General features: G+C 54.9%; 1 protein-coding gene across 4 annotated transcripts in view; it reads right to left on the reverse strand.

Annotated features, from left to right (window-relative positions):
* Nucleotides 1-228: 228 nt before the first annotated feature.
* ITGB4 (integrin subunit beta 4) overlaps nucleotides 229-23,298 on the reverse strand; it is a 29,412-nt gene continuing 6,342 nt past the window's right edge. For 2 of the 4 annotated variants that reach the window (XM_032706950.1, XM_032706949.1), the window contains 36 exons: nucleotides 22,656-22,752; nucleotides 22,083-22,254; nucleotides 21,202-21,465; nucleotides 20,703-20,792; nucleotides 20,412-20,534; nucleotides 20,127-20,294; nucleotides 19,772-19,848; nucleotides 19,406-19,617; nucleotides 19,040-19,143; nucleotides 18,785-18,883; nucleotides 17,954-18,080; nucleotides 17,692-17,811; nucleotides 17,090-17,196; nucleotides 16,749-16,782; nucleotides 16,109-16,297; nucleotides 15,467-15,570; nucleotides 14,966-15,024; nucleotides 14,355-14,378; nucleotides 14,035-14,183; nucleotides 13,775-13,954; nucleotides 13,053-13,201; nucleotides 12,319-12,523; nucleotides 11,654-11,814; nucleotides 11,116-11,296; nucleotides 10,764-10,901; nucleotides 10,045-10,227; nucleotides 9,706-9,837; nucleotides 8,482-8,682; nucleotides 7,414-7,587; nucleotides 6,748-6,921; nucleotides 5,660-5,809; nucleotides 4,793-4,981; nucleotides 4,087-4,242; nucleotides 3,471-3,635; nucleotides 3,170-3,286; nucleotides 229-2,579 (listed from right to left, as the gene is read on the reverse strand). In XM_032706950.1, coding sequence (XP_032562841.1) covers nucleotides 2,449-2,579; nucleotides 3,170-3,286; nucleotides 3,471-3,635; nucleotides 4,087-4,242; nucleotides 4,793-4,981; nucleotides 5,660-5,809; nucleotides 6,748-6,921; nucleotides 7,414-7,587; nucleotides 8,482-8,682; nucleotides 9,706-9,837; nucleotides 10,045-10,227; nucleotides 10,764-10,901; nucleotides 11,116-11,296; nucleotides 11,654-11,814; nucleotides 12,319-12,523; nucleotides 13,053-13,201; nucleotides 13,775-13,954; nucleotides 14,035-14,183; nucleotides 14,355-14,378; nucleotides 14,966-15,024; nucleotides 15,467-15,570; nucleotides 16,109-16,297; nucleotides 16,749-16,782; nucleotides 17,090-17,196; nucleotides 17,692-17,811; nucleotides 17,954-18,080; nucleotides 18,785-18,883; nucleotides 19,040-19,143; nucleotides 19,406-19,617; nucleotides 19,772-19,848; nucleotides 20,127-20,294; nucleotides 20,412-20,534; nucleotides 20,703-20,792; nucleotides 21,202-21,465; nucleotides 22,083-22,254; nucleotides 22,656-22,752 — 5,105 coding nt within the window. In that variant the 3' untranslated portion in view covers nucleotides 229-2,448. The remainder of the gene's footprint in view (nucleotides 2,580-3,169; nucleotides 3,287-3,470; nucleotides 3,636-4,086; nucleotides 4,243-4,792; nucleotides 4,982-5,659; nucleotides 5,810-6,747; nucleotides 6,922-7,413; nucleotides 7,588-8,481; nucleotides 8,683-9,705; nucleotides 9,838-10,044; nucleotides 10,228-10,763; nucleotides 10,902-11,115; nucleotides 11,297-11,653; nucleotides 11,815-12,318; nucleotides 12,524-13,052; nucleotides 13,202-13,774; nucleotides 13,955-14,034; nucleotides 14,184-14,354; nucleotides 14,379-14,965; nucleotides 15,025-15,466; nucleotides 15,571-16,108; nucleotides 16,298-16,748; nucleotides 16,783-17,089; nucleotides 17,197-17,691; nucleotides 17,812-17,953; nucleotides 18,081-18,784; nucleotides 18,884-19,039; nucleotides 19,144-19,405; nucleotides 19,618-19,771; nucleotides 19,849-20,126; nucleotides 20,295-20,411; nucleotides 20,535-20,702; nucleotides 20,793-21,201; nucleotides 21,466-22,082; nucleotides 22,255-22,655; nucleotides 22,753-23,298) is intronic. The other 2 variants (XM_032706953.1, XM_032706952.1) reach the window with 2 other exon arrangements.

The following is a 23,298-nucleotide window of genomic DNA, read 5'->3' on the forward strand; positions in this document are numbered from 1 at the left end:
TCCAGTTTGAACTGGACTGATGAGCCATTACCAGGGCTGTGGGGTCCAGTAGTGCCTCTGGAGCTGCAGTTGCAGGAGGGGATAGCAGTGGAGGAGCAGCAGGCACTGCACTTGGCAGAAGTTCCTGTTTGGGAATCTGGCACATGTCCTTTGTCTGCTGCAGATGGAGGCTGTTGGGGGGGGGAGGATTTTTTTAGATTTTTTTTAAAGAAAAAGGAAGAGGCAGACTGTAGAGAAAACATTTATTAAGTGCAATAGGAAGCCATCTGATCAAAGACCTGCTCTGGATCTGCCTTGGAAAGGCTGAAACAGCACCAGCCCTAATGACCAGATGGAATTTAAAACGACAGCCATGGGTTAGTGCACAAGCCATGGTGGATGTGGGGAGGACATGATTCCCTGGAGAGCAGCTGATGGCCAGGCTCTGCTCTTGGATAAGGGGATAATCTTTGGTTAAAATGCTTGGACGCGGAGCTCCCTTTTTAGGCAGTTTCCAGTGTTTTACCATGGACCAAAAAGCACAGGGAAAAAGGGGCACAGAGTCCTTGTGCCAGTCCACGTGTCAGCTGGAGAGGAAACCCCAACCACAGAGGGGTGATGGGAACAGGGAGACAGGCAGGTTAATGCCACTGGCTCTTGATCAAGAGAAATAAGTGCTTCTTGAAGGCACAGTGAAACCACAGGGTTGATAAAGTATCTCTTGAGCCAAGTTCAAAACTGACCCAGCTCCGGCTGCAATCTTGCAGACTCCTGTGGACTTTACTCACCCACGTGCATCTTTGGCTTAAAGGTGTACAACCCTTCCTAGTGAAATGAAAAGCCTGGAGAGGAGAGGGAATGCTCAGTGCTGAGTTCTTCAGATTCCAAAAGAAAAAAAAGAAGCCAAAAAAGCCCAAAAAACAAAAACCAAAAGAAAAAAAAAAAGGAAGAATAAAAAAAAGAAAAGCCAAGGTCCATTGCCAGATGAAACCAGGCCAGTGATGCTGCCAGGGTGACCAGGCAGCTGCTGTTTTGGTTGGAAGCTCTAGCCTGGGGCAGTGGCAGCTGCTGCTCTGGGCAGGCTCCTGGCTCTCCGCAGGCTCCTCGCCTGCTCCCGTGCTGCTGGAACACGCCAGGGAAACGTGCTGCTCAATTGTTCTCACTGGCAGAGGGCAGGGAGATGCTGGGCATCGTGCCCAGAGTCAGGAAATGAAGCCCAGCAAGGTCTCAGCTCAGCCCAGCACTGTGCAAGGAGAGCTGAAGCTGAGACTGAAGGAATCTCAGGATGATGGGAGCACCTCCTGTTCCAAGGTTTGCTCTTCCCTTGTGCTTACTGGTGGATCACAGGTCCCTTTATGGATGTTGCTGCTGGACAAGAAGTCTTTTAAAAGATACCCAGCATCATCTGCCCTGAAATCTCACACTGTCCACATCAGCCACGTAAGAAAGCCCAGCACTGTTCCCATCTCTGCCACCGGGGCCATCCCCATCCCTCACCTCTGGGCAGCCTCCAGCCCCTTCTGTGCCCATGTGCCATGGCTGGAGAGTACTTGGCTGGTGGATGCCCTGCAGCAAGCAGGTTTGGCCACTTGCACCCTTCTGCAGGAGTCTCTGGTGCTTGAGGATATAAAGTCCAAGGCAGAGCCCACCAGCTCATCAACAGGCTCATCACAGGGTTCAAGTGGCTTTTGAATCAAGCCCTTAACAAACTTCTTCTAGTTATTCATGTTTCTCAGCAGCCACAGACAGTCCCAGTGTAGCCCCTACATTCAGCATAGATCTTATCCACCTCCATTTTTTGTATAAAATAATAAAATACATTTATATATATTTATATATATATACTATGAAAACTGTACAATATTGTATGCCAAAAAAAAAAAAAGCATCAGAGGCCATCAATGAGTAACACTACACAAACAAAAGGTTATTCTTTGCTATAGTGGTACCAAATGTCAGCAGTGAAGGACAGACACAACTAGGTGCAGTAAGAAAGCACAGGTTACCCCAAACCCCTACCTTGCAACTCTCATAAAAAAAACTCCACACAGAACAAACCACCCTCTCCAGTGGGCAGGTGAGTTGCCAGAGAGCCTGGAGCAAAGGTGGAAACTGTGACCCTCTATAAATCAGGATTTTCCCAGTTGAGTTCCTCTCAAAACTGAGGACCTGAGAATAAAGCACTCTGCTCCATTTACCTGGGGAGGCTGGAGCCATGGAGACACCCAAATTTCCACCCTGAAGGATGAGCTTGATCATCACACACCTGATGACCGAGCTGTGCCAGAGCTCTGATTGCACTGGGCTCCAAAGGAGAAGTCCAGAGCTTGGAGTGCCAGGGAGGGTCTGTACCCACAGCAGGAGCTGCCCAGGCACCGCAGCAGCATCTGGAGGAAGCGCCCTTGGGTCGTTCCACAAAGTTCTGCCACGTGATCCCAAATGTCCCGCTGGTGCTCAGCCTGCCCCGGCTCAGGCCTCGTAGAACTGCCTCTCCACCTGCTTGGTGAGGGTCCCGCTGGACATCACGGTCCGGCTCACAAACTCCTGGGTGAGGGTGCTGCTGGTGTTCTCCACTCGCTGGCTCGTCACGAGCATTCCGTCTGCAAGGACAGCGCGCTCAGAGCGGGGTCACAGGGACAGGGATCTGCTCTGTCTGCTGATCCCGGGCAGAAGTTTGCCCTTAAATACCACTTTCACTGATGGAAAACCCCTCCACATCAAGTGATTCAGTACTTTGCTATGTCAGTCAGTCAGATGGATCTCCTAACACCTCCCAAACTCGGTGTTCCAGTGTGAACCCAGGAGTTTAAGTGGGACAACATGGGAAACTACACTGATGTGATTAAAGATGTTTGTCGCACCACTCTGTTTTTTACTGCTCTAAAGAGATCAAACCTTGCAGGAAGAGCTATGGTTTGGTCTCTAGTGATAGTGCTGAAGGACTTGGGAACTCAGCTTTCCCCCTGTGACTGGGCAGCACATGTGAAAAACAACTGCAACTGTCTCTGGGGCAGAGCAGGAACACGATGTAAGAAAGTAAGAGGTGTAAGATCTTCAGCAATGCCACCTGATGGACTCTCCTTCCCTGCCTTTGGCACTTCAGGTAAAAGCACCCCCTCGGAACTTTGGACAAGCAGAATTATCCTTTGTTTTCTGGGGGGGGGGGTTCAAAGCAACAGTGAGCCCCTACCTGTGAAGTGGGGATCCAAAGAGGAATGGCTGATGCTGGTTTTGGTGGTGTATTCGGTGGGGAATTTGTACACTTCTTCCCTCATGTACTGCTGTCCTCCAAACTGGGAGAAAGCACCTGGGAGAAGGAAAAGGCTTGAGCCAGCCAGGAAACAACAAGGAGCTTCCAACCCCTCAACCCTGCACAGTTCACACACACCAGGAGTCAGCTCAGGAGGAGCTGGAAAGGGACTCCAGGAATTCTGTTGCCTTCTCTGAGAGGTTTCTTAACTTTGCACCTTCACAGAGACATGGTACTGTACCTCTGTTCTGAGATTCAATGGTGATGAGGCCTTCTCTCTCTGGCCCAAAGCCTTGGGTGGTGTTGGCTTGCACTTTGAACTTGTATGGGACATTCTCACTCAGGTGGGGCACAGTCAGGGTGGTTTCCAGATTGTCTCCTTCGACATAGATTGTCCTGGGCTCCCCTAATCCACACAGACAGAGGTAAAGACAGACAAGAATGAAGGTCCCTCCAAACACACTCCCCCCAACTCTGAGTGCTGCCTTGGCTTTCCCTGAGTTTTATGCCACCCACAGACTGTAGGATCACACCCAGTTCTACTAAGGGTTAAGACAACCCTGTTTTACTACAGTGGGGAACCTCAGCAACCAACCTCCACTGGTTTTGGCTACAATAAGCAACAGGTCCTTCCACTTCCCACCACATTTGTTACACCAGACCATGCAATGACACAAAGCATCAGGAGGCAGCAGCTCCCAGGCCTGGGATCAGCCTCATGTCCCCACTTTGTCTGCACTGACGTAGGCAGACAACTTTGTCACTGGTCCTAGAAAAAATGCAGCAAGTTGCAGCTTTTGCTGGAGGTATCTTGAGCTCTACCCATGGAACTGGACTTCCTCAGCCTGGCCCCTTACCTCCTCCATGCAGCATCTCACAGGTGATCCTGTAGCCCAAGATGGGCCCGTTGGGCTCGCGGGGTCTCTCCCAGCTGAGGTGAAGGGAATCTGGGCTGAGGGCTGTGAAAACCAGTGGTCCAGGAGCACAGGGGGTGCTCAGTGTGAAGGGTGTGCCTGCAAGGGCATGAGGGACAGGTCACATCACAGAGGGGGTGAGGGGGAGAGTGGGAGGGACCTGCACACAGCATTTATGGAACGAGCTGGAAGGTCTCAGCTATCTCCCAGGCAACTAGCAACAGGACAAGAGAACATAGCCTCAAACTGCACAAGGGAAGATTCAGGTTGGACATCAGGAGAAATTTCTTCATAGAAAGGGTTGTTAGACATTGGAATGGACTGCCCAGGGAGGTGGTGGAGTCACCATCCCTGGAAGTGTTTAAGAAACGACTGGATGTGGCACTCAGTGCTCTGGTCTGGTTGACAAGGTGGTGATTGGTCACAGGTTGGACTTTGTGACCTTAGAAGTCTTTCCCGACCTTAATGATTTCTGTGATTGTGTGATTCTATCTAGATAGCTAGTGGGGAGCAAGTGCGTGGGAAAGGAGGTCCTGTTCCTAACTGAGAGAAAGGAATGCTCAGGATGGGTCAGGGGAGAGAAAACAGGCCAGCACTGTAGACAGCAGCAGAGACATCAGTGCCACCCTTCTGTCCACATCTGCCTCACCTGGTACAGGACTGAGCGGGCTCTGCGGGTCCACCTGGGACTCTATGGTGATGACTCCTTCCCTCTCGGGGCCCCAGCCTTCCTCACTCTGAGCCTTCACCTTGAAGATGTAGGAATGGTTGGGCAGCAGGTCCTCTACCACCACCGAGTTCTGGCTGGGGTTGGGGATGGTGATTCTGTTCACCTCTCCTGGGATGCACAGGGAAGGGGGCGTCAACACCATGTTGCAGGCACAAACACAGAGCCATGGCTTTTGCCTAAACCCCATCTCAAACAAACTGCCTGGAAAACCCATCCAGGGTCCCTCCCTGACCACCTCCATCACACCTTGCCACCAGCAACTGGTAGTGGAGGACGAGAGGTTTTTCCAAAAAAGGATTAGGATAAACAACAGCTTCTTGAAAACTCAAGAATTTTCAGACAAAAAGAATCACATTTTCACTGATACTGCCCCAAAATGGATGTAAAAATATTTCCATTTCAGTCCCTTCTTCAAGTTCCACATGTTGAAAAAACCATCAATAATATGTTTGGTGGAGAATGAGTCAAAGGGTTTTTTTTTTGGAGGAGGGTTGGAGCAACCCCAGAAATTGTTCCCCCCACAGGAGAAACGGGGAATGGGAGCTGTGGAGTAGCTGAAACATTTCCTGCACAAAAGCTGAAACATTTCCTCACAAAAATCATGTTTGGGACCAATCCCTGAATCCCAGAATGGTTGAGGTTGGAAGGCACCTCTGGAGAGGTCATTTGGTCCAACCCCACCCTACTCAGAGCAGGGTCACCCAGAGCCAATTGTCCAGGAGAAGACCCAGACCAGACTCTCCACCACCCGAAACTCCCCCCACCAGCAGGGTCCTGCTCACTGACCTCCGCTGAGGAGCTGGTACTGCACACTGTAGCCCTGCACCTCCTTCTCGCAGCGTGGCTCCTGCCAGCTCACCTTCAGGGAGGTGGGTCCCAGGGCAGAGAACACCAGGCGTGTGGGGGTGTCAGGGATGCCCAGAGGCTTCCTGGAGTCTGAGACAGAAAGGGAACGTCAGGGTGGAGGTTTGGGGAACGGGGGCTAAGAGGGCTGGGGGAGAAGGGGGAGTGGCACACGCAAGCATGGGGTGGTCCTGATGGTTCAGGGAGAATGTGGTGAGATGTCATCTCTGCAAGCTGACCCGTCATGAGGGGGGACTGGCTGGCTCTGCACACCTACAGGGATATCCCGTGGCCTTGGGGTGCAAACCTTGGGTGGGACAAGTCAAGGTAAGCTTCATGCCCCTGTGGTAGAGAGACCAGAGTAGGGGCTTGGGTGCTGTGTGTGACCCTCCTCACCTACCCCGAAGCACCCTGTCTAATCTGCCAGCAGCTTCCACAGACTTCTTCAGGTGTAGGTCTGCTAAGACTGGCCCTATTCTATAGATAAAGCAGCCCAACACCTCCAGGGTCTGTTCAAGGGGCAGCTGGGATCAGGACTGGGTGCTCTGGCTCCTTCTCAGCTCAGCTCACTGGGACACAAGGTTCATGACAAGCCCAGCAGCCTCCCAGGTGACACCCAGGGACTGAAAACCCTCACTGACAGGGACTTTGGCCAAGAAGCTTGCAGAGGCACATCTCATATGGAGCACACATTCTCCCCAAGAGTTCTCCAAAGGCCTGTGGAGTAAGACTGATAACAACAAACTTGTTAGGAATGAAGAGGATGGGAACAATGAGCTAATCAGAGCACGGTGGCAGCAGTGGTGGTGAGTGTTAATCAGTCCAGGTGGGTTGAAACACAGTGGAAGTCACCTGCAAATGGAAAGATGGTGTGATGGAGGCACAGGCTGGGTCAGGGGGAAGATCACAGCACACAGCAAGCCATGGAGGGGAGGTTTGGAGTGAGCAGTGGATGGCAACAGCTCATGGATGGACAGTGGCTTGGCTGTTATGGGATGTGTGGCTGGGAGCAGACACTGGACAAGCTGTACCTATGTACTTGCAAATCCCTGTGGACCCATCAGTCATGTTTATAGAGTCCCGAAAGCCAATGCTGGGGTAGTAACCCTTCACCTTTGCCCTGCTCCTGAAACCCACATCCCAGGGCTGTGGGATCGTCCTCCCAGCATCTTCACGGATGGGAGGGAGGAGTGTCCCTGGGTAATCTACAGAAGCAGTGCAAGAAGAAAGAGAAAAACACCATTGGAAACACTTCAGAGTGGGTTCAGCCCAGGTGCCGGTTCCTGCACAGATGACTTTTTAAAGCTCAGGTTTGAGGAATCTTTTAACAACCTTCTCTCAGCACAGCTGACATAGAGGCGTAGAGCTGAAAGGCAACCACGCTGCTAGACACAGTGAGAAGAAGAGACACGAGCTCTTCCTGGACTGCTTTGTGGTGTGAGGATAAGGATGGAGCTCCCTTTCCTGAGCACTCAGCATGCTAGGGATGGGAACCCTTTCCAAACTGGTCTAGGAGAAGAGGGACCTTAGCAAAGCACCAAGACATCAGTGGTGAGGACATGACCTTCCTGACCTCTGGTTCATAGGCCTCCTTAGCTGTGAACATAGTCTTCACCCCAAAAGGACTTTAGGGCACAGATCCAAAGACAGCCACAAGGGTGGAAGGGAAGGACAGGTCCCATGGCCACAGTACTCACCATGCCCCATCTGCATCGTGGAGTAGTCTCTTGTCAGCGAGGAGCTCCCCATCACCCTGTGCTCCTGATGCACGTGGGAGCTCAGCTGGTGGTAGCTGGTGTTGGTTGTCCTGGTCAGGGAGCCACTGGCACTGCCGGGGAAGGAGAAGTCCACGCGGCCGTTCAGCAAGTGCTCTGTGGAAGAAGGCACACCATGAGGGACGTGGCTGTGGGCAGAGCTGCTGCTCCAGTTTCCACGGGGAGGAAGCAGGAGGCATCACGGTGCCCCCTGCCTTGGCTGTGTTCCAGCTTCAGCCATTCCAGGAGGTTGTTCTGGGGCGCTCCATCTGGGACAAGCCACAGGCACCCGATGTGACGATGCAGAAACAAAGAGGTAAACAAAAACACCCAGCACCAGACACAGCCCTGGTGCCCAAGGTAACTCCAGACCTCGGCCTTGCTGGGGCACTGCCCTGTGGTTGTTGCCACATTCTCTCACATCTCTCCTTAGATGCAAGCACAGGTTTGTAATTTCAGATTTAAAAAGGAGGCTGAAGAAGGAAAATGACCCTTTATGGAGGTGGTTTCTCCAAATCTCATTCTGGATCTCACCTCAGCTGGATCTGAAAAGCAAACTCCACTCCATTGTTTTGGTCCTCGACAAACCCCCGTCCCCTCCCAGGGGGGCAGGAGAGATCAGCTACCCATGAGAGAGTGATTTCTGTTTAACGGTCCAGCAGATCTGCCCCAGAAGCTCAGGGCACTTAATTTGGGTGGAGAGCTGCCTTTGGAAGTGGCACTGCCATCATCTGAGTTTGCTCCTGCCTCGAAGGTCCAGCCTTTTGTAGAAGCAACTTGCTAGCAGGCTCCCAAGTCCGTGCCGAGATGGGGGTTACCTTGACACTCTTGAGAGCAGACACACCAGGACAAGGTTTTGAAGCAGACCACAACAGTGCATCACACCAGCACGAGGATGGGCACACAAGGGGAGGGCGGGGACACGGACTGGGGCAGGTCCCATCCACTGGCCCCTCGGCTCAGAGCAGGATGAGACAGGACACTCGGTGCCATAATGAAGCCGTCCTTCACCTGCTTGGGGCCGGGGTGTCCCGCTCCTCCTCACACTGCCAGTAACCACGTCGCTGTCCTCCTCGTGGAGGAGACCCTCGGCGTCCGAGGAGAGGCGGCTGCTGCCAGAGAGGCGGGGAATGGTTTCAGGGGGGAGCCTCCAGGTGATGCGGCGAAGGTCCAGGTCTTCTCCCAGCAGCTGCACATATTTCCACCTGGAGCCTTTTGGGACAACGCAAGCACTGGTGTTGGCATGACCTGCAGGGGGCAGGGTGGGCTACCCACCACCTCCGTGCTGCTTGCTGGGGAGGGGAAGGGGCAGGAACTGGTGTGAACAATGTTCATTCACAGCCCATCCCGCCAAGTGTTGGCTGATGAGTTCAGGCGGTGCGACCGTCGTGGGACTGGTGGATGGAGAATGGTGGGAGCGTGACAGGCATGGGGCTCCTCAACCCCCAGACTGCTTTGCAGCCCCATGTCCATCGTGACAAAAGGTGAGAGTCAAAGTCCCACCACACGACTGTCCCTGTCACGAAGAGTCTGCAACAATCGTCCTCTGCTCAGGAGAGGTTTCGTCACTCCTTGGTGTGTGCTTGGGATGGTCCAATTCTTGATGTTTCCATCACCTGGCTCTCTGAAAGGACCAGGGACTCGCTCTTGGGTCCCAGGCCCTGAGAACCCTCCCAAAGAAGACCCCCAGAGAAAATCCTACTGACAAGCCTCGTCTTCTGCCTTATGGCCCATCTTCCTCTCCTTGTCCCAGTACAAAAACAGGGGGTCAGACTCATTCAGAGAGCAAAGTGATGGAGGAAGCGAGGCCAGTGCCTTCCCAGCATTGCTGAGTTCCCTCCTATTGGCTTTGCTAAGACCCTGAGCATCCAAGGAACTCAGAGGTCTCTTGCCAGTGCTTGTTTGCTGACACCAACTTGTGATCCAACCAAATGGCAACAGGAAGGGAAGATGAGCAGGGAGGGCCATGGAAAGCTCCTCTCCCACCCCATACTGAGATTTTTCTTTGCCTCATGGCTAAGACAAGGAGACACTGGTCTTATTTACACCGTGACCAGTCAGGTGCTCCCATGGATGCAGCTACTGAGCTTTGGAAAGGCTGAATCTCCACCATCTCCATGACTTGGATCTCCCCATCTCAGAGAGGAGGAAAGGAGCAGTGCAGCAGTGCAGCAAAGCTGCTGTTGAGGAAACTGAATGTTAAAAATGACCTTTGCAAAACTCAGAGCAGCATACCTGAATCATCAGAGACGCTGGGGCGCTTGCTGCCGGCCGGAGAGCGGAGCACATCCGTGCTGTACATCAGGTAGCTGTCATAGTCCTCACCTCCCTCTGCATCGACGATGGGGACATCAGGGATGATGGGGACTGCAGGACAGGTGGAAAGTGCTGTTAGACAAGCAGCAAAGAGCCACTTCTCCCACGCTCAGGCTGGCCCTCAGCATTCCCAGGGGTGGCTGGTGCAGCAGAGCAAACATCAGGGGATGTTTGGGACGGGGAGGCAGCTGGGGGTGACGGGGAGCGCTCCCCAGCACTGCTCCTGCCCCCCTGCTCCCCACCCAGGCAGGGACTCACTGGACATGGGGCGCTTGGGCTGCGTGGCGAGGTTGATGGTGGCTTCTCTCTCAGGCCCCCAGCCAGCACCGTTCCTGGCCCTCACTGTGTAGCGATAGGGCTGCGACTCCCGCAGGTTTTCAATCAGCACCATGCGCTTCTTCGGGTCCTCAACCAGCACCTTCTTCACCGGGCCGATGGGTACTGCAAACACGGGCACGCCTGTCACCCACAAGACACAGAGGACCCCACAGCACCCCACCCTGGGCTCGCTGAGGTTTGGTGTCAGGACACAGCCCAGCTCTGGGATGAGGTGCAGCAGCTCTTTGGGCTGCTCACAACAGGCGTGACATCATTCCAGGGAAATTCCCAAACTGAATGCTGAAGTCAACCTACACCACAGGTCTCCTGTTGCTGGTGTGTCACAAATAGCACCTTCCTGGCACCCTATCCCTAGGTCTAGATCTGCGAACTAAGTTTTTGAGATGAAAATCGACATAAAACACTATGGAAGTGAATGGGAACAGAGAGTGTTCTGGGATTTGCAGGATTAAATCCTGACTGGTGATTTTTCTGCACTCCTTCCATCAAGAAGCAACCCCTCCAAATCCCAGTTCTCACAAGAAACATACTTGGAGCTGTTCTGGTTCTGCTGCTGCTGGGGACCAACCCAGCCTGCGGAAAATGTACTCCTGCCCCTCAGCCTGGCTGGACTGACCCATCCAAAAATGAGCTCTTACTGTTGTCCTCGTTGACAAGTCCATAACTGACTTCATAAGCCGTGATCTCCCCGTTGGTTTCCGCAGGCTCAGCCCAGCTCAGCTGTGTCACAGTGGAAGACACAACATTGAAAGCCAAGCGACCAGGCTCGCTGGGCACTGGAAAGGCAAGAGCAGAGGGTCCAGGTTACTGCAAGTCAAGCGCCAGCAGATGCCCAGAGTTCCCCAGATCACAGCTGGGTTGCAGTGGGAGATGCTCAGTGCTTGACCCCAGACCATCAGAAACTCAGGGCTGGAGTCCTGACCCCATGTGGGGTGCAAAGGCACAGACTTGCTCCCTACATGGTGGGAAGAAGGATGTAGAGCAGCTCACCCTCCTCCAGTGTGCGGCAGTGGATGATGTCAGAGTAAGCCCCCTCACCCAGGGCGTTGTAGGCACAGACTTGCATCTCATAGTCACAGAAGGGGTAGAGGTTACTCAGCTCTGCTGATGGTGTTTTGACATCAATGAGATGGGCTTCTGACTCAGGGTCCCCTTGGATCCAGTATTTCACCTGGCAAAGCAAGAGCAAGCTGTGATTCCTTCAGATCCTCACATAATGGGTGAGAAGTTCCCCATTTCTTACTAAATCTGCTCTGGAAAGGTGTTGTGCCATTCCTCTGAAATGGGAGGCCACAACAATCTGGGCATTTCATGGGAAGTGATGGAAAGGAAGATGAAACCACCAGGAATCTTTCCTGCAAATCCCACATCCACCCAGCAATGGTCCCTCAAGGATGGAGGGGACCAGAAGGAGTGAACTTGCTCCCTCTTTTGGGTGTCTTCTTGGATCCCTTCAGTACAAATGATTTATGTGAAACACCTGCAGGATGGGACCCACACTCTTCCCTAGGATCCACTCACCCCTTACCTTGTACCCCAGAGGTTTTCCCGGTGGAGGAAACCAGTTGAAGCTGATTTCCCTGGAGCTGAGGGCACGGGCATTGGGATTAAGTGGTGCACTCAGGCGGCCTTTGGGGGACTGGGGGACTTGGGCCAGGCCAGTCATTGATGGGACACCATCCACCAGCTCTGTAGACACAAGGAAGAAAGACCACATCAGTGCCAGTCCTCACCTTGGGAAAACAACAAGAAAGTGTGCATCTCCCCAGCACTGCCCTGCCATGCTGTGAAAAATACGTTATTTATTTTTTGATCCACTTGACGACATCCCTTACAGTTTTCCTTACAGTCCAGCCACAGGAACCACCAAGCACTGCTCGTGGCAAGTCCCACCTCTCCCATATTTCTATAGCTTTTCATTCGAATTCCCAAGGAAAAGGAATAAAGAATCCGTTCTATTTGCGTCTGCGAGGTATGTTATCCCTCTTCCTCCCACCCGCTGTCTATTCCCGGTCGTGCCTCTAGAGGGAGGCCCAATTCTACCGGACGGAGAGGGAGGATCGTCCTCGCTGCCGCTTTTCGGGCGAGGAGCAGCGCTGGAGCTCCGTACACCACCCTCGGGGTGGGCTGGGCTGGCGTGGGGGTCCCCGCACCCCCGGCTGCCATTCCCACCCCCCGGCTGCCGACCCCTACCTGGGTCGGCGATGGTCACCGTGGTCTGGGGGTATCGGCCGATCTTGGCGCCGTACTTGGGGTGGAGGAGGTCGATGGCAAATTGCTTGAGCTGGCAGTTGTTTAGGAGGGTATCTATTTCAGTCAGCTCCAGCAAGGGCACCTGCACCTCCTTTCGGGTCTCCCCAGGCTGGAAGACCAGTTCACCCTCTGTGAAGAGATAGTCCTGGAGGAGAAGGAAGAGGTGCAGGATGAGGAGAAGGAGAAAGTGTGTGGAGGAGAAGGAAGAGGTGTGTTCAAGGCGAAGCTGGACGGGACTCTGAGCAGCCTGGTCTAGTGGAAGGTGTCCCTGCCATGGCAGGGGGATTGGAACAATGATCTTTAAGGTCCCTTCCAACCCAAACCGTTCTATAATTCTATGATTACAACCCACAGCATCCATGAGGAGGCTCCCAGAGAGCTTCCCCTCATCTCCCAGTCCATCCCCATTTGCCCCACATTGCCCACAGCTCCAGGGGCAGCTGGTACCTTCTGCCTCAGGCACAGGCATCCTTTCACATCCCTGAGGCACAGGGAGCAAGGGATGGAGAGGAATGTCTACCCTGTGCTAACCCCAAGCCTTGGGTCCCCCCTTTCCCAGCCACATCCCCTTCGAGGCTGATCAATAGCTCTTCTACAACCCTCTGCATTGGCTCTTTCCCAGCTCTCCATTCCCATTCCTTCCTGCCTGCCAGGGCCATGAGCACTGCCCTTACCCTGCCATTCTTGGCAGTGAGGTCCCGGGTCCTGTAGGTGACTTGGGATTTCCCGTTGTCTATGATCTCCCGGAGGACAGGGATCTTGGCCAGCTTGTCAAAGCGGCTGTGGGAATAGGCTGGCTGCAAGAAGGTGATGAGGCTGCTGGCTGGAAGAGGAAGGAGGGAAGGAATGTGTAGAGCAAATAAATGAAGAATCACATTACAAACACTCAGGTGTCCTCCATGAACAGAGTTCCCTTCACCCACGGGTGTGAACTGTGCTGAACTATATTGAAGTATTACTGCATGGGCTGGAGATTTCATCACTCCCAGTTTGTTCTCTCTGCTCAAAACAGCCAGGCAGGAAGCAGAGACAAAGTGCTGGGGACATTTACCTGCCCCAAGCACAGCAAAGAGGTTCTACTTCACTCCAGCAATCTATGAACTGGAGCAGCAGAGGCACATGGTCAACCTTGGATCTGTCATGGAACCTCTAGCACCTAGATCTGTAATGGTCAAATAATTGGGTCTCTGTCAGCAGGAATGACGACTCTCCTTTGGATGTTTTAAAAGATACTCCATTTAGACCCAGGTGACTTCAGAGAGGAGTCACCAAGCAAGTCTGTGCTCTGTGACCTGGGCATGCTCCAATATGCAGACTGCGCCTTCCTTACAAACCACATGGACACAGGACACCCAAACACAAACACCCTCCCCATGCCACGGTCACAGCCCTTTACCTTGTTCTTTGATGATGGTGATGTTGACAACCCTGCGCCCGATCTTTGCGATGCCATTGGGGACCTCGATGGCCTCCACCTGCAGCTGCTTCTCATCATCATCCTCCTCCCTGATAAAGAGCGGGACACGGACATCCACCAGCTCCACGGCCTCCTGGAACTCCACCATCCCCTGAGCATCTGGGGGAAGGGCAAGGATTAGAGGTGGGAAATGCCCCCCCACGCCCAGCCAGCAGGCAGCACTGGGCTCTGCTCCCCACCTTGGTCTGAGGTCACAGTGTAATAACCCGGCGCAACCTTCAGGTCGTTGAAAGTCTCGTGGGAAACGTGTTTTTCCACAGCTTTGATGATGTCTGGCTTGGCTGAGCGAGGAGCAGTGAGCACTGTGTCCACAATGGTGTGATCCTGCCTGGGACGGGGGAAGAGAAAGGCGAGAAAGGCAAGAAAAAGCTGAGACCAGAGTTGCTCATGTCACACCACAGCTCTGGGGCCACTGAAGGTGTGGAGCATTCAGTCACCCCACACGTGTGTGTGCAAAGAGGGAGAAGCTGCACAAGAGAGGGCTGTGAGTTACTCTTACCTTTTCCCAGAATTGGGCTGTAACCTGGGGGAATAAAAAAACCAGATCAGAGTGACTAACACATCTGGAGAGACAAAGTGCTGGGTGAATCACTGCCCTGTGCAGGTCTGAGCTGCAGCACTGCCCTGCGGGTGCCAACCCATCCCACAGAGCCCGTGGCCCCAGCACGTTCTCTCCTGCCTGGCTGCTCTCTCCCACTCTGGGTTTCCCAATGCAATGAGAAACATGCCTGCAGGGGAGATCACATCTTTATCAGGCCGTGGGGAGGGGATACCACTCCCTGCTCAGCAGTGGCATCCCCAGACTTCTCCCAGCCTGCACTCCTAGCTTTGCACCAGGCTGAAACTTTCGAAGCCAATGGGAATTTTCCCATTAAGCACCATGCAATCAGGATTTGCTCCTGCTGGTCCAAAGCCAGAGGTAGTTGAGATCTCCTGCACAGCTGGGTGGGTTCTGCTCTGCAGTCCTGGGTGGGTGAAGCAGCACTCCAGGCTTGTGCCAGTGACGTCTCACAGACCGCGCCTTCCCGACATCCCAGATTTCACACCCCATCATCATCAGGGCTCTGGGGGAACCCTGCCCTGCAGGAGGTCTCTCTCCCACTGACTCACCTGAACTTGGTCTGCTGGAGCTTGTGGCAGCCAGGGATGTGCTTGAAAACATCATTCAGCTGCAAGGAGCAACAGGGACTTTCACAACATATCCCTTGCTGAACAGGGATGTGCTCAGCGAACAGACACTGCTGCCAGCAGATATGAGAGCCCTTTGGCCACCCCAGGACATCCCCCCTCACCCTCCCACACCAGGCAGAGACCATCACATGGTTTCTCCCCAGGACGTGGCAAGAGGCAGCAAACTGAATCCAAACAGGAGCTTCAGACCACACAGCCCAAAGCAAACCTCAAATCTTGTCATTACGATGAGATTTGAAATTTGCGCTTTCTATCAGAAAGAGGAAAAATTTCTCCTTCCCTTCAAGAGCTGTCTGGGTTCACAGGGAAGGGGCAGGTTCACAGGGAAGGGGCACTCCCCCTTTCCAGTGCCACAGACATCCCCTCAGTGTGGCTGTCCCCCCGTGCCACCCCAAGCCCCCCTCGTGCCCAGGCTCGTACGTTCTCCTCCACTTCCTTGCGCAGCTGCTCGCACTCCCGGGTGTCCGGCTTTGTCAGGTTCTGCGTGAAAAGCCTTGCCAGCCTCAGAGACAGCCCATAGGGAACTGGGAAGACAAATTCCCAAATCAGAAATTCCCACTCCTTCCTTCTTGCTCAGAGAAATAACCCACCCAAAAGCTGGAAGCACAGGGACACACAGGATGCTCGGTGTCCAGATGCATCACCAGCATCCAAACCCTGTTGCCCCGGCAGAGAAAACCCTCTGAGAACTGGAGGGATAACTGGGAAGCTCTCTGCCAGATCCAGCAAAGGAAACAGTGCCCAGTGGTGGCTTTGGACTGATGAGGTAGTGAAATCAAGGCTGGGTCACTGAGCTCGTGAGACCAAGACATGTGCAGTGTTCATCTACCACGCAACCAGACTGTCAGAAGGTCTCCAGGGGTCCTGCTACAGGGCTGGACACTGGGCTGTGCTGCTCAGCTTCCCCCAGGATGGAAGCAGGTAAAGAAACAACCTCCCTTGAAACTGGGCTTGGAGGTAACACTCTGGCTGCTGGAGCTGGGGGCCACCAACAAGGGTTCAGGTCCTTTAAGGCACCCGTGGCATCTCCTCTACGCCCTGTCCCTCAGACGTGGTACTCACTGAGGTCTTTGGGGTTGGTGGCAGGGGGGGAGGCAAAGCCCTGCTTGTGGACATTGTTGTGGATCTTCCAGCGGACAGTATCCCGACCCTTGAGGGATCCACTGCGCACCATGGGCGTGTCCAGGTGGTCAGAGGACATGAGGCTGTGCCGAAGCATGTAGTGGTCCTCCTTGAAGCCAACGGTGCGACCTGCAGAGCCAGGGGCAGGGTCAGAGCCTGGGCACACTGGGACAAGGCCAGCCATCGACATCCCAACACCAGAGACTTTGTTCTGGGGAATCTTCAGGGTTTCCACCACGCCAAGAGCGTTGGGATGTCAGTAGGGGAGTGGGGTGGAGAGGGCAAGGGGTGTCCATGAGTGGGGAGGACACACTTCACCAGCTGGGCATTACAAGGGACACTGGTCAGGGAGAGCCAGAAGTGGGATTCCCAGCAGGGCACCCCAGGGTGTGGGGAAGGGAGGAAAAGTAGAGCAGAAGCTCCAGGGCTTCTTGGCTCAGGCTCCCTGCTAGGAGCTTTCTCCCTGATCCACCTCCCCAGCTCAGAGAGGAGGAGGAAGGATGCTTATCCCACTCCCCTCCAACCCAGGAAGGCAGTGAACCCCACAGATCCCTCTCTCCCCCGGTCACAGGGCAAGTACCTCGTGCACAGCAGGGAAGCAGGGCCAGGCAAGCCTAGAAAACAAATGGACAAATACACAATCACTTTGCAGCCAAGGGTAAACCCCCCCCCCCCCCTCATTTCCAGTTGAGAGGATTCACATCAGCAGGGTTGGGTAGGCAGTGGGTGGATGGGGCTCTGGAAGCCAAAAATCCCAGAGCAACTCTCATGTCAGCAACACCAGAGGTGCTGGACACTACTGGGACTCAGCTCCTACCAGTCTGGCCATGCTGGAGGCTGGGTAGATTCTAGGAATTTGTCATGTTTTTGGCTTTTATCTGGTCCTCTCCCCAGGCTGGGGCAGCCAGTCGAGGCACTCACCTTGCAGCAGGCACAGAACTTCCAGCAGAGCAGCAGCAGCAGCCCCAGGAGCAGGATGAGGAAGATGAGCAGTGGGATGAGCCAGAAGAAGCTCCTTGGTGGGCACTCTGCAAGTGACAGCAACGTCACTCCCGGGCATCAGCCCCTCTGTGGGGTGTGCAGGGAGAGAGTGGGGAGGCAGGGACAAAGGGGAAAGGCTGGACCACAGCTCTCTGAGGCATGGAACAGTCCAGTCAAGCTTGGAAACCCCTCTCTTGGCGCTCACAATAAGAATTGCTGCTCAGGGAGATCTATCACAGCCCTGCTCACATCCAGCCATCCCAAGGGGCTGTGCAGCACCCCGCATCAATCCCTGCCCACGCTGGCAGTGGAAAGGCTCTGAGCTCTAAAGGTGCCACACTCCACTCCTTGCAGTTCACACTGGTGACAGCCAGTGTCACCCACCCCTGTCACGCAGGAGGGTGGGCAGGGCAGTGCTGCCTGTAGCTGCCCCTGCCCAGGGGCACAGCAAAGGGACCAAGCAGGGACTGGAGGTGCTGTGGAGCTGGTCACTCTGCTCCAGAGCCCAGGCTGGACATCCCCCCCTTTGTCCTCCTGCTCACCTTTATTCTTCTGCACACGGACGGTGGTGTTGGGGAGGACACTGGGGTCTCCCTCCAGGGAGTAGTGGTAGGTGCAGTCATCATCCTCATCCTGGAAGGAGCAGTACTCACCAGCCTCCTCTGAGGAGAGAGGAGACAGGGTTGCAGAGTCACCAGGGTCAGGAAAGACTTGGGGAGCAGCCCTACATGTGCACAAACACACACAGGGCAGGGGGCACAGGAGACTCCACACATCTGCACCCAGATCTGCTTCTCACAGTACCTTTCTTCAGCTCTTCCACCATTTGGATCTGGAGGTGGCAGGTGCTGCAGTTCCCTTTCAAGCTGCCCGTTCCCCAGGTCTGGCAGCGGACGCAGTCCCGGATGCTCTCGCACACAGCCTGGAAGCCCTGGGCACATGGGGGTGGGACAGTCAGGAGACAGCCCATGGAAAAGGGAGGGCATTGCCTATGAAATCCAGAGCTGGAGAGGCAGCGCTGTGTCCTCACCCCAGTGCCAGGGCAAGGTCAAAGAGAGGAATCACTTAGAACAAGCAGCTTAAAAAAAAGCATTTTATAAGCCCAGGAGCCCAGCCCTTATGCCAACAGCCTGCATTTGGACAGCAATTAGATCTCCTCCCATGGTTTTGGAGGCTTTTCCAAAACATGACAAAGCCAGCTTTCTCCACCCCCACTGTGGGATTAGCCTGTGTTTGTCAATGGGGAAACTGAGGCACGAGACTGTCATGTATTCAAGGCCAAGTTGGATGTGGGCCTGAGCAACCTGGTCTAGTGCAAGGTGTTCCTGCCCATGGGAACTTTAATGTGCCTTCCAGCCCAATCTTTCCTATGATTCTATGAAATGATTTTTTTCCCATGCTTGAGGCAAATCAGAACAAGTCAGGAACCAAGCTCAAACCTCTGCCCTTCACCAGGGTGTAGATAAACACAGACAGACACTCAGCAGTTGCTGCTGGTGAACTGGAGGGTGAAGAAAGCCCTTGGCTACAAAGCAGGATTTTGCTCTTGGCTGAGATGTGCCTTCATCTCCACCTTGCCTTCCTTCCCTGAGGCTCCGTGTGGGAAGGAGAGCTGACAAACCCGCAGGGACTCACCAGGGAGTAGCTGATTTCACAGGTGGAGCTGGTGTACAGCGAGGCCATGTCACAGATGCATCTGCCACATTCGCACCTCCCATGGTTGTTGCAAATGCCCTGGGAGGGAAGAGGTGTCAGTTGGCATCTGAGAGCAATCCCAGGGCACTGGGAGTCAGCAAGGTGCCAGCCCCAGTGGCCCAGACCTTCCAGCATCGGGGCAACTCAACACAGCCCTGCCTGGACCTGTGGTGGGTCTGGCAGGGCAGGACCTACCCCTCTGCTGTCGATGCAGGTGTCGTTGCTGGTGGGACACTCACAGCCCGGGCCCTCCCAGCCGCTCTCACACGCACACGCGCCCCTGGAGCAGCGACCACGATCTGGGGGCAAGAGGATGAGTCACCCAGTGCCCAGCACTGTGCTGCTCCCACGCCCCTGCCTGCAGCTCCCCCACTTCCGTCGGGGTGCAAGCAGGCTCCACGGCATCCTCCCTCACGTTTGCAAGCACAGAGTCCCCGCAGCCCATCACTGGTCACTCAACCCCCCGTGCCAGTGCCACCAGTGCGGGGACACCCTGCTGTGGCACCAGACCCAGCATGTGTCCCAGTTGGGGGCTGCTGGGGCCGGGGTAGCTGCTCTCACCGTTGCAGAGGAAGCCGGAGGTGCGGGGGCACTGCAGGACGTCGTACTCGCAGAAGGCCCCGTCGAATCGCTGCACCAGGTCCTCGGAGTAGCACTGGCACTTCCCACACAGGCACTCGCCCCTTCCCGAGCACGGCTCCACGTCCCCGGGGCGGATGCAGGCTTCGTTGTTGGGGGACGATGCCGGGGAGCAGTCGCACGTGTCCCCTCGCCTGGCAGGGAGGAGATGATGCTGAGAGAGGTGGGAGCAGAGCAGAGGACAGCAGGGTCCTGGGCAGGATGCCCGGGGCAGGAGCTTGTGTCACTGTGGGTCCCCAGACCCAGCAGGACCCCTGGGATGGACATGGAGCTGGACATGGTCCTTACCAGCCCGGGTGGCAGATGCACTGCCCACAAACAAAGTTCCCATGGAAGCTGCACTTGGGTGAATTCAGCTCTTGTTGCTGGAAGAGAAGAGAGAAGAGGCATTGCTGAATGGGCTCAGCTGTCCCCAGGACCATTTCAGGAATCAGAAGGGCAGATCCGGGGGCAAACTCTTTCCCTGAAGAACAAGCTCTGCTGTGAGACAGCACACCCAGCTTGGTACAGGCAGCGATGGAGATCCTTGGCCAGGCTGAGCCTCTGCTGGGCACTGCTGAGGGACCCCACATGTGCCAGCCAATGCACTCCCACCCCAGGGTGGCCAGGAGGAGGACTTCTCTCTGCAACACTCCCCCTGTACCTGTTCACAAGGACACACGTCGCAGACGACCGAGGCTGAGACTGTGAGGCTGTCGCTCAGGGATGTGGGTTTCACTTGGATAACTCCCTGCCGGTCCCTCTCGGGGAGGCTGCACACGTGCTGCCCACCCACGTACTCGAGTGCCTTCACATGCATCTTGAACTTGCCCTGAAGGAAGGGACATGTGGCAGGGATGAGCCAGCTCTGCTGGACCAGCCCTGCCAGACATGGAGGGCTCAGCCCCTCACACACACCTTCCCCCTCCACGGCCATCCAAGGACTTACCACTTTCCCACGGGTGATGTGGAAGGAGCCAGATTCTGTCTTTTCATACATCGTGGAGGTGAACTCTGTCTTCATGGCCCTGGGAGTGAAGTCAGCCCTAATGTCCATCTTGGAGCGGATGCGCTGGGTGGCAGAAGATAAACACAGCGTTGATTTTCAGCAGTACCCTGTGACCACCCCATGGCCTGCTCCAGAGGGGCCACATCCTGCCTCCTGCTGCTCTCCTGGGTAGGAGGTGCCCACCCTCTGCCCTCCCTGGAGCCAGAGCAAAGCCCCAGAGAGCACCGTTACCTCAAAGGCTGTACGGATCAGCTCCACAATGTTGGAAGAGTCCTCCTGGAGCACCCCAATCTCAGAGATGGGAAAATACTTGTGCAGCTTCTGCAGGGAGACAGGACCTCCCTGAGCCAAGGCCTTGAGAACCCTTCTCTAGCACTAGAGTGGGTTCTACTTTGAACAGGACTTGGGCCAGAGATCTCCAAAAGTTCCTTCCAACCTAAATTACTCTCCAGCTCTGTGCTCTTTACAAGAAACAGAAACCAGTACAGGGAGACCTCTAGAAGCTCCGATTCCTGCACCCAATAATACACCCTGAGACATCCCACAACCCAGAGCAGCCCCATAACACAGTGTGGCACCCTCCAAAACATCGAGGTGTTGGTTTAGCACTTGGGAACTAAGTGCTAAGAGATGGAAGAGCACTTTCTCCTCACAGCCAAGCTGAGGCAGAGGAGCAATGGCCCTGGAGGAAATGTAAGCCCACGTGGCATCACTGCCGTGGTCTCCTCACCTCGTAGTAGCTGTAGGAGTGGTTGGTGACAGCAAAGATGGGGATGATGTTGTGTTGGCCCAACAGGCGCACCAGGGTGGGCACTGAAGGATAGTCCTGCTTGGTGTCATACACGTAGGTGCCACGGCTGTCTAGGTGACACTGCTCATCGTTTCTTGCCAGGATCCCTGCCAGGACGTTGGTACCATCAGCTTCGTAGTGAAAGGCAGATTCGGTGGAGAACACGAGCAGGTGAGTGCTGTCCTTTCTCCAGCCAATCTTATCCTGCAGCCAGGGAGGGGGAGAAGCAACCTTTATCTCTGTGCCCCCCAAGCTCCTGCACAGCACTTACAGTCAGCACTGGCAGGAGCTGGAATACCCACGGGGCAAGGCACCACCTCCACCTGGCAGCAAACACAGCCAGCTACATGGTCCCAGGAATCCAGGCACCCCCAATGCATAGGGTGTCTCCCACCCAGCAGCTCAATGCCAGGCACATGTATGTACAGGGGGCAAGCCCACACTTTTCTGGACATGTTTGGAGCTGTGCTCATCCCTCAGCCAAGAAGCCAAGCCCAAGTGGGCTGTTTTCCAGGGAGCAGAGTTTCACCACCGCAGGCACAGAGCGGGATGGAGCAAAGAGCACACGCAGAGTGCCCAGCAAGCAGCTCCTGTGCTGGGGATCAAACACCAGAACACACATGTTCTAAGGCTTAGGAAAAACTGGGAATGCAAAACAGCTTGGCATTTGGAGCATGTGGCTGGGAGGGCAAGAGCTGACTGTAGCTGAACATATAACCTGGGGTCCAGCGTGTGGCCCTTCTGCTCATCACCCGGTATCAGCAAGCTCCACTCGTTAGAAGCAGAGCCCACACGGCTCCTGCGAGCCTGGCCACCCTCACCTTGCAAACAGCTGTCTGCAGGATGGCATCAAAGCCGCCCTCAGGGGCATCCAGGTTGCCGGAGATGCGCTCCTTGCGGAGCTCCTGGCTGAAGTGGTTGATGTTGCTGGTCAGGCGGATGACGTTCTTGAAGGAGAAGGGGGAGTCGGCGTTGTTCCAGGGCTCACGCAGCCTAGGAGAGGAGGGGAACCGGGGTTTTTGCAAGGACAGGAGCAAAGGGATGGCTGGTGCAAGGAGAAGAAGGGTGGAGAAAACACCTAGGGGCCAGGGAGTCCCTCAGGAGAAGTCATGGAGTTGAGCTTGCAAGCCACAAGCACTGAGAGGTAGAAGGAATGAGGGAAAAGATGGAGGAGAAGACAAGGCATGCAGGGAAGGTCTGAAAGCAGAAGAGGACACTGCACAGGCATTGGCACGGTGCTACAGCAATCCTGAGGGATGGGGAGGCCATGAAGAGAGACAGGTGGACAAGGACCTTGCACTGCAGACCATGAATATTAGGAAAGCCACAGAGAAACAGAAGGCACCTGCCCTCCCCTTCTGCTCCCACCCCACGGACCCATTGGGCTCACTCACTTCTCGGGTCTCATGTCTGTCTGAGGGGAAGAGACTTTGTCCACAAACTTGCCGAATCCGATGGTGTAATTGGAGGTCAGTTCTTGCAGGAACTCCGCTGGGAGGAGGGGAAAGGAGGGAGGAGGAGACACATAAGTAAAGAGATGCCTATGAGCTCGCCGCTCCAGGGAATGAAGTCCTGTCCTGGGCATCTTCTCTGCTGGTCAGGCCTTAGGTAAGACTCAAACTGTCAGATTTTAAGATCTTTGGGCTTAGGGCTTGTCTTTTATGGGGTAGAAACCTACACCCTGTTTGGCAGCCCCCTTTGCAAAACTGGAGCTTCTGCAGCAGCAGAAGGGATTCAAGATGCCAACACCAAGGAATTCAAGATGCCAAAGCCCCTGCACAGACCAACTCTGTGGGGCACCAGCCCCTGCTCTGGGCTGGGAGGAGAGAGCACATGTGATGATCCCTGCAGGGCCAGGAGCAGCATTCCCCCACAGGGCTGCACAGAGCAGTGGTAATAAGAAACTGTAATTAAAACAGACACCTCTCAGCCCACTGCCAGCTGCATCCCTCTCTCTGGTGCTGGCAGAGGACTCACAGCTGCAGGCAGGAGAGAGCTGCCTGCCTTCATCAAGCTGGCTCCCCTCCTCTCCCAGCT

This window comes from Chiroxiphia lanceolata, chromosome 19 (genome assembly GCF_009829145.1).
Source record: "Chiroxiphia lanceolata isolate bChiLan1 chromosome 19, bChiLan1.pri, whole genome shotgun sequence".
In the NCBI taxonomy this organism is placed as follows: domain Eukaryota; kingdom Metazoa; phylum Chordata; class Aves; order Passeriformes; family Pipridae; genus Chiroxiphia; species Chiroxiphia lanceolata.